The sequence below is a fragment of the Athene cunicularia genome (genome assembly GCF_003259725.1).
Source record: "Athene cunicularia isolate RWA chromosome 1 unlocalized genomic scaffold, athCun1 chr1_part4, whole genome shotgun sequence".
Lineage (NCBI taxonomy): Eukaryota > Metazoa > Chordata > Aves > Strigiformes > Strigidae > Athene > Athene cunicularia.
This window is the reverse complement of record NW_020799094.1, coordinates 143049-151717: the sequence shown is the minus strand read 5'-3', so window position 1 is coordinate 151717 and position 8669 is coordinate 143049. Positions and strand designations below refer to the sequence as shown.

The 8669-nt window shown below is 57.0% G+C and overlaps 1 protein-coding gene across 4 annotated transcripts in view; it reads left to right on the top strand.

The window, feature by feature from the left end:
• The window catches only part of STIM1 (stromal interaction molecule 1), a 13853-nt gene extending 5426 nt beyond the window's left edge, over positions 1–8427 (top strand). The window contains exons 4-6 of one of the 4 annotated variants that reach the window (XM_026841296.1): positions 2139–2219; positions 5092–5158; positions 5265–5618. In XM_026841296.1, coding sequence (XP_026697097.1) covers positions 2139–2219; positions 5092–5158; positions 5265–5514 — 398 coding nt within the window. In that variant the 3' untranslated portion in view covers positions 5515–5618. Of the gene's footprint in view, positions 1–2138; positions 2220–5091 lie in introns of all 4 variants that reach the window. The other 3 variants (XM_026841297.1, XM_026841294.1, XM_026841295.1) reach the window with 3 other exon arrangements.
• The last annotated feature ends 242 nt before the right edge of the window (positions 8428–8669 follow it).

Sequence of the window (8669 nt, the reverse complement as noted above, 5' to 3'; positions counted from 1 at the left end):
GTAACGACCTACTGAACATTCCCTGGGACCTGTAACCCTACTCATCCCTTCCTGGAGCAGAAACCGAACCCCCAGTGCCCCATCTCCTGTGCAGGGTTGTAGCTCCCGGGACGGGTGTTCTCGCCCTCACTATCAGCGACTGTTCCTGTGGGAAGTGCAGCAGCTCCTGGAGGGAGGAGCGGGGCTGCTGCAGAGGGAGGGTGGATGATCCCCCTCTTGTGAGCCCAGGTCTTGCCGGGGGGAGGAAGGGCCTGAACTTGGGTCACCCTGTGCCTGATCCTCTCACGATCGCTGAGCTCTTGCATTAAGGGAAAGCTGTCTCCCTCTCTGCGAAAGGTTTGTGAATCAGTCCTTACTATTCCCATGTTAAACTGACCCAGATTCAGGCTTGCTTCTCTCAAAAACGCATTTCCAAATACAGTTTCCTATCTCTGGCTCTTGCACAAGAGAATGGGGGGGCTGAGGAGCAGTTCCAGCTGCTCTGCCGCAGCTTTCGGAGCTCCAGCTGGGAGAGGGAGCCCGTGCTGGCAGCGCTAGCTGCAGCAGTCTTCAGTTCCGTCTGCTTCGGGTCACCCAGTGAGGACTTTTGTGGTTGGACTAGATGGTCTTCAAGGTCTTTTCCAACCTAGATGGTTCTGGGATTCTGTGACTTTGCCAAAAATCTGTTTAGCTGGGTTGAAAGTGGGGGGAGGAACGGCAGAGTCTTGGCGCTGGCCGTGTGCGCTGCAGGAGGTGCTCGTACGCGCCATCGCCACCCCCCTCCTGGTTTCGGGCCGGGGTTAGGTGCTGTGAAGGTCTGGGGGCAAGAGCTCAGGGCGATGGGGGTGAAGGCAGGGTGCTGAGAGTTTGGGTGGCTGGCGGGATGTTAAGGAACAGGGGAGCTGCAGGATTCTGGGGCTCAGCGAACATGGAGGGGGGTAGGAGCTGGCGGTTTGTGGGGTTGGGTGTGCACGGGGAAAGTTTAAAGCCTCAGGGAGACCGTGGTGTCCTGCTAGACTTTGTGATTCACACTTACCGTGTACCACTGGGGGTACCACACCTGGAGGGCTGTGTCCAGGTTTGGGCACCTCAATCCCAGAGAGATCTGGAGGGGCTGGAGCGAGGGCAGAGGAGGGCAGCGAGGCTGGGGAAGGGCTGGAGAATCAATCCTGTGAGGAGCCAGGGAAGGAGCTGGAAGTGTTCAGGGTGAGGAGGAGGAGGCTGAGGGGAGCCCTCATCCCTCTCTGCAGCTCCTGACAGGACATTGCAGAGAGGCTGGGGCTGGGCTCTGCTCCCAGGGGATCAGGGACAGGACAAGAGGGAACGGCTGGAAACTGCCACAGGGGAGGGTCAGGCTGGGCAGGAGGAGAAAATGTTTCCCAGCAAGAGTGGTGCGAGAGTGGAACAGGCTGCCCAGGGAGGGGGGAGTCCCCATCCCTGGGGGGGTTTCAGGGCCGTTGGGATGAGCTGTGTGAGGGTTGGACTCGCTGATCTCGAGGGGCTTTTCCAACTTTGAATGGTTCGGGGATTCTGTGGGAAACCAAGCTAGACAGTGTTAATAAAACACTTGCAAAGACGCGAGCTAGCGCTGAACACGTGGGGGTGTCTGTAGGAGAGTCCTAAGTAACACCTGAAGCACGCTTTCTGGGGACAGGAGCTCTCTAAACCTGAGCCTTCAGCCGGGATTTTAAGCCTCAGCTTCTTCATGCCTTGCTTGAGACACCTTGAGGGAGATTTTCTGCTGTGAGAACTTGCAGTTCCTGTCAGTTGGGTGATGGGGAGCGAGTCTGCTGCCTGCCTGCGCCCTGCCTGTTCCCTGCTCCCTGCCTGCTCCCTGCTCCTTGCCTGCTCCTTGCCTGCTCCCTGCCTGCTCCCTGCCTGCTCCCTGCCTGCTTCCTGCCTGCTCCCTGCCTGCTCGCCGCAGCATCCCTGCAGGCACTAACTCCGTGTAGGGAGCTCTGGGCACCCAAGTTCCCAAACCAAGGCAGTGTTTCCCTTGCCCGAGAGGATTTTTCCTTCCTGGTGTACAAAAACTGCTTCAGGGGAGAAGCGCAGAGTCTTTTCTCCCCAGATGCTCTGGGGATGTCGCTGCCCATGATGATTCTCCCGGTAAATCACATTTTTCTCTCTCCCGTGCACACCCGGTGGGCCCATCCCAGACGCAGCCTGGCTTTTCGGGCGCAGGTTCAGTGACCGCTCGTCTCTGTCCTCGGAGGATCAGTCCCTCTGGAAATACCCTGGTTTGGTTCTCTTCAATTATATTTTAATTTTTTTTTTTTTGTTTTACCCTCTGCCCTTTTTCTGGACTAAAATACATACACAAATTTTCCAACTTTCTGGCACGGAAAACTAATGAATGTACCTCTCTTCACTGAGTCATCAGCATCTTTACTAACCCCCGGGAAGAGTCTGGTGGGATGAAGAAGAATCACAGTTTGCTGTAGTTCTCACATGCTTTGGGTTTTGCTTTTTAAAAAAATCCAGTTATGAAATCTGGAGGGTTGTTTTCACTCGTTTTTACCCCGGAGGTGGAAATGGAGGATTTGGGCTAGGCCGGGAGGAGGTGGTGACGTTCCCACCCCACTCCCTCCTGCGCCCAGGTGCTCGCAGCCCCTCCGCGGCCGACCCCGCTCCCTCCCCATGGGGGCTGCTGCCAACTGCCGGGCCTTTCCTCCCTCGGCGTCCCAAAATCAGTGGAGGAATGGCGCTGTGATGCTGATCCATCCCCAGTGCCCTGCTGCCGGGGCGGGGGGCCGGCACCCTCAGCCCCCTGGTTTGGGCTGGAAGCCTTCCCCTCGCGAGCGCTGCCCAGCGCCAGCCGTCGCGGGGCGGAGGGGGACGCAGGCCAGGCTTGGGTCTCCCTCGGGATGCTGGGCAGGTTATTTGGCAAATGTTGATGCAATGTGGGCAGGGTCTGGGGGGAGCAAGGGGCTGCGCAAAGCCAGGTCTCAGCCTTTGGGCTTGTGCTCGTCACAGGGCAGCTCGTGCAGAAGGAGAGCGCAAGGGCGTCAGGTGGGTAAACAGGGAGTGGAACACCAGGAAAAAAACCCAACAGACCCCTCAGGGAAAAAAGTGTGGCCCAGGAGGAAAAGAAACCTGTAGCAGAAATGCAGAATTCCCCCAGTTAACTCTTGTGCAGCGCTTGGATCCCCGTTAGCCCGCCCGGCCTGAGCCGTGGCCCTGCAGTGGCACGGGAGCAGGGAGCAGCCTCCGGCGCTGCCCACGCTCACGCTCCCCTCACCTCCTCCCGCCAGGTTCTTGCAGTTCCCACGGGAGGAAGGGATTTGAGTTTTTGCCACCTTGACTCCGCATGACTCGATTTCACTTAATATCTGCTCTGCAGCTCTTAAGAGAAAAAAAAAAAAAAAAAGCCTTGAAATAGAAAGTGGATGGTATGAAGAGCTCCAGCGAAGGGTTCGTAGATGGGCGGTGTAGAAAAACAAGAAGTAGCAAACCTGAGTGGTGGGAGCCTGTGAGAGGAGCTGGATGAGCCTCAGGGATGTGGAAACAGCAAAGTTGCCTGAGTTATTCTCACTCGTTCCTTCTTCCCCTTGAAATACGTCCCAGCGGTGGTACCTGAGCTGGTGCTGTCAGATGAGCTGCAGAAGACTCGTGTTTCCTCGCTGTGTGCTTTCACAGCAGAGATTTGCTGGTTCTTCAATTCCCGAAGGAGCTCTTTCGCCATTTCTTAGCTTTCCTGTCTGTTCACCTTTTTAACCCATTTTTACATTTATTTCTTATGCGCATAAGAAATCCCGAACAATCCTGAACACCTTATCTCCTGCAAAAGGAGGAACATCTTGTACGGAAATTCCAGTTTGTGGCTTAAGCGGGACCAGGCTGGCTGTCCGCAGGCTGGCGACGCAGCCCGGGGTCCTTCCTTCCCCTTGTGTGAGGGAAACCGGCGCGCAGAAACCTCTGTGGAGGTGGAGGGGCCTCCCTCTGCCCCTCCAGAGGTGCCCCCCTGGCTCGGGCTCAGCGCCTAAGCTTGGCCCAGCGGTAGTGCAGGCTTGGGACAGAGGGAACTGGCTGAGCTCTCTGGCCTGTGTGGCCAGAAGGATCATTATGATCCTTAAAAGCTGTTAATCAGCTGGTGACAGTGCTCTGGAGGAGTCTCTCTGAACCAAGACGAATTGCAGCAATAGGACTGAGGGGGAACGGGGTTAAACTGACAGAGGGGAGATTTAGATGAGATCTGAGGCAGAAATTGTTCCCTGTGAGGTGGTGAGGCCCTGGCACAGGCTGCCCAGAGAAGCTGTGGCTGCCCCCTCCCTGGAAGGGTTCAAGGCCAGGTTGGACGGGGCTTTGGGCAACCTGGGCTGGTGGAAGGTGGCCCTGCCCGGGGCAGGGGGTGGCACTGGAGGGGCTTTGAGGTCCCTCCCAACCCAAACCCTCCTGTGATTCTTTAAGAGAGAAGAGAGACTTTGCAATTAGAGATAAATATTTTTCAAGCCGAGCGTGTCTGCCATCAGTAAGGTAATTATCAAACAGACCGGTGATAGCCCCTTTGGATCAGAGATGTAATTCAGGTGGGAACTGATGAGGAAAGCCTGTGCTGCCCCAATTAATACCGTAGTTACGTCTGCCCCCGTCCCGGCCGTTCTCCTGGCAGGAGGGTGCCAGGCTGGGCGTTTCTGCAGCGGGACCAGCAGCAGGGCTGGGCGCCAGCACGGAGCTCGCCCTGCCAGCTCTGGGTGCCCGCAGCTGAGCTGATCACCAGAGCCTCCTTTTTTTAGGCTAGAAATAACGCTGCCACGGCATGAGGCGTCTGAACCGTTCGATGTCGGCGTCAGGATGAAATGAATCATGCCCTGAAAATACCGACTTCTTCCCGTTCACTATACAGGGAGCCTGGGTGGTAGCTCTGATGTAGAGCCGATGAATCACGCAGCCCGTCTCTGCTTCGAGCAAGATGATCCGATAAGGTGTTCAGAAAGCACCTATGTCAGAGTTTTTTCACAGGCTGGGCTTTAATCCAGCATGTTAAGCAGCAGCGCCAGCTTAACGCTTCCTCTGCATTTAAAGCAGCGTAACTTCGGGTCGGGCGGGGGGCTGCGGGGGCAGCGGCGCGGCTGCACCGCCCTCAGCCTTCTCCCCTTTCTCTCCTTACAGCTCCGGCCTTGCCCAGCACAGTTCGCCAGCGCCTGGTGGACCCCCAGCACGGCCACGGATCTCAGAGGTTGGTAGAGAGTTACATGCAAGGCCAGAATGAGTTGGGCCAAGCTGCCCCTTTCCGGGCAGGCAGAGTCTCTCTCCGTCGAAAGCTCAGCCTCTCCTCCGGACAGTCTTTCAGTTCCGACCTTCCCGGCACCAACCCACCATCTGCTGCCACCACCGCCTCTTCCACCTCTTGCTCCTCATCCTCCACCACTGCATCTGCTCCTGCTTGCCATGTCCACCCTATCTATTACCATCACACCACCTCCTCTTATTTCCTTCAGATGGACTCCATCCCCGATCTACCCCCTCCTGATGTCACCTCTGGAGTTCGCTGTCGCACTGAGAGCTTTGGGTATATTGCTGTTTCTTTTCTAGCTCCCTCTTGCCTGCTGTGTCTCAGAGCTGACGCTTGCTGGGGTGCTCTTTCTCCTAGATTCTTCGTGCCCTTTCCTTTTGGGTCCTTATTTCATGATTTATCCACGTGTTTGTTTCTTCAACCGCTCTCCCGTGCCAGTGGGCTCTCTAAGGAGTCTCCACGGTCCATCCCCATATCTGCGAACTCAGTGGGTGCAGAAACCATGGAGGTGCTGCTGTTTAACTGTAGCTGAGCAAACGGGCACTCGGGGCCCTCGGTTATCGCTAAAAAAGAGTCTTTCGCTTGGGTGATGCACCTGTGAGAACAAAGGTAACACCTAATCAGACAAACACTGACCTTATTTGAAGCCTTGCCTCAGTTGGGGTCTTCACGAGCGAATTGCAAAGGAAACACGATGGGGTAGGAGGTGCTGCGAGACAGTTGGCGCTGCCGGAGGGTTTGAGATTCGTGCTGGCTTTAAGAGGTGGCCAAAAGCAGCGTTCAGGGCTTTTGTGTTTCAGAGTGACTCTGCTGGTGGTTTGGCAGGGGCTGAGGCTTGGGTGAGTTCTGGCTAAGGAACGTCTGAATGAGAAGAGGGAGTTGGAGCTTCTTATGGCTCGAGCTTCTTACGATGCTTGAGGTAAACCCCCGGCTGAGGGGCGGGGGGGGCATCTCCGTGGGCTGTAGCTGAGGGACGTTGCAGGCGCTGGGTGCGGAGCTGTGGGTGCTGGGGACGGGCTGTCGGGGAGTCCCGTCCTCCTGCCCCGTGGGGGAGCTGCCCCTGGCACGGCCAAGTCATTTCGTCTGTTCTGCGCTTTCTCCTTGGTAAAATTAAAAATAGTCTCCTTATCCTCAGCGTTAGGGAACAGATTTCTGGGAAAAGGCTGGAAGTCTCTCAGTGAGGAGGTCGGGAGGGGCAGTGTCCTTTCACATTTATTTACCGAGGCAGGACAGGATTCCAGGTCACCACATCTTGTCCGGTCCCGGCACGCTGCACTGTTACTCCTTTACTGGCAGGGCGCAGGTTCCCTCCTGACAGCATTTACACAGTGTCCGTCCTGTGTCAAAGCCGGGCTTTGCTGGGCCCGAGCACACCGTGCCCAGGCACGTATAGAGCCGGAGCAGCCCCGGGCAGGTCGGGGCTCCCGCAGTATCGGGGCAGGGCGATGTTACTGCTCCTGCTCCACAGTGGGCAGTGAAAGAGCAACGTCTGGGTTCATTTAGTCCTATTTGTTTGGGGATTACGAGAAGCAGCGTAATTAAGATTAATTAGTGCCAGTCTGAGTTCAGCTGCAGCTGTCCCGGTTTGACTGATAAAAGCTGGGAATGCTTCTGGTAACATCACGCAGTCCTGGTTCACCTTTGGCCTTCCCGTCCCTGCAGGAAGGAGGGCTTGTCCTGGCCCCTCGGAGGCTGCAGCGCTCTCTCAAAAATTCCTGTATAAACGTGATGGGTTTTTTCAGCCCAGGCCTGTGGTACGCTTAATTGCTGAGCAGGTTAAAGTCTCCATCCCGTGAGCAGCAGAGGGAAATGGGGGGGGACTTGGGGATCCCGACTAGGAAAGGCAACAGTGCTGCGTTAGGAGAGAATAACCAGGGGCTCCCCCTTGTTCCCCGTGGGTGCTTAGTCCCTCCTCAGCACCCAGCGGCGGGTCCGACCGCTTTCTCCCCGTTCCCACAGCACGGGCCTCCTGTGGGTGCAGGATAAAGTGATTTAGCGTTGGAGTTTTGCGGAGGAAGAACTTCCCACCTAAGATTTGCTTCAGCTACACAATAGCAGACGACTCCAAAATCCATGCTCATCCATTCTCTGTTCATTTCAGAAAACAGAAATGAAGAATCGGGTGCCCACCTCTGTCCTGATTTTGTCGCTTTTTAATTATTTTTTTTTGGTGTCAAACTGCATCACAAGCAGATCCTGCTTCGATGCGTCTCTAAAAGCACGGCCGCAGCACACGCCAATGGATTGCTCTTTCTCTTTTATATAACCAGCCGTGGAGGCCTTGACACACATCCCTCGCGCTCCACAGCCTCCCAGAGAGGCAAACAGAACAGATGGGGAAGCCGAGGCTGAGACGGGCCTTCCAGGGAGTCACTGCCAAGGATGAAAGCGGAACCCAAAAAAATTCCTGGCTTCCTTGGTGGGAGGCGAGCGCTGCCTTGAGTGCTTTGGGCTGCCGGTCGCTGTAGCCTCTCTCGTATCCGGCCAATGCTGGCGAGACCTTGCGAGAGAAATCGTCTCAAACAAGTTGTTCCCCCCCGCCCCGCTGCCCCCGAGAAGGGCTCGGGGGTCGCTTCCCTCCCTGCGAGCTGTGTGTGGTGCTAAAGGCTGCTGGGGGTGACCTGGTAGGGACCTTCTCTCCGGGCAAGGCCAGCGCGTGGCCGGGGAATCGCTTTCGTGAACTCCTCACTGTTTGCTTCTCTTTTGCAATTGGCTTCAGAGGATCCGGTGCAGATAAGGTCAGAGCTGGTGTGGTGGCGAAGGCTGCTGTGTGTCTGTGGGCGTTCACGAAGGGCTGGCCCTGGGCGGGGAGAGGGGCTGGAGGCTGCTCTGTGCACAGAGGTTTCTGCTGCCAGTGCCTGCTTCAGGTGGCACCCGTGGATAAACCCGACGGAGGTGGGAGCGTAGGACCAAACCCCCGCCCTGGCGACCCTCTTCCAACGGGGAAGGGACGTGGCAGCCGTAGCAAGAGCCGAGAGTCAGTCACCCAGTGAAAAGAGCGATTCGCAGCCCCTAGAGTGGGAGGGAAGGACTTGCAGTCGGATTCGCATCGCAGTGGCTGTGTCGCAGCCTCTGCCTGTGCCGGGCCAAGCGCGGCGGAATAACAGCCCTGGGGCAGGTTTGGTTCTGCCTGGGGGGAAGCCCGTGCCGCGGTGCCACGCACCAGCTCGGGATTTAGTGGACGGCCTCAGGGCCGCGGTGCACTGGGCCAAGGGCAGGGCTGGCAGAGGTGAAGGCTCTGCTCAGCATCAGACAGCCCCGAGCCGCCCCTCCGCCTTCCCAGTGTCCTGGGCTGTGCAGGCAGCAGGAGCCCACCAGGAGAAACCCTCCGGCGGGCTGCAGAGTTGAGGAAAAATATTTCTCCTATATCATCCCCCTGCCCTCTCCCGCCTTTCCCCACCGCTGCTTTCTTTACTCCATGCTTTGCTCTCTGCTTCTCCCGTTTGCCAGCCCA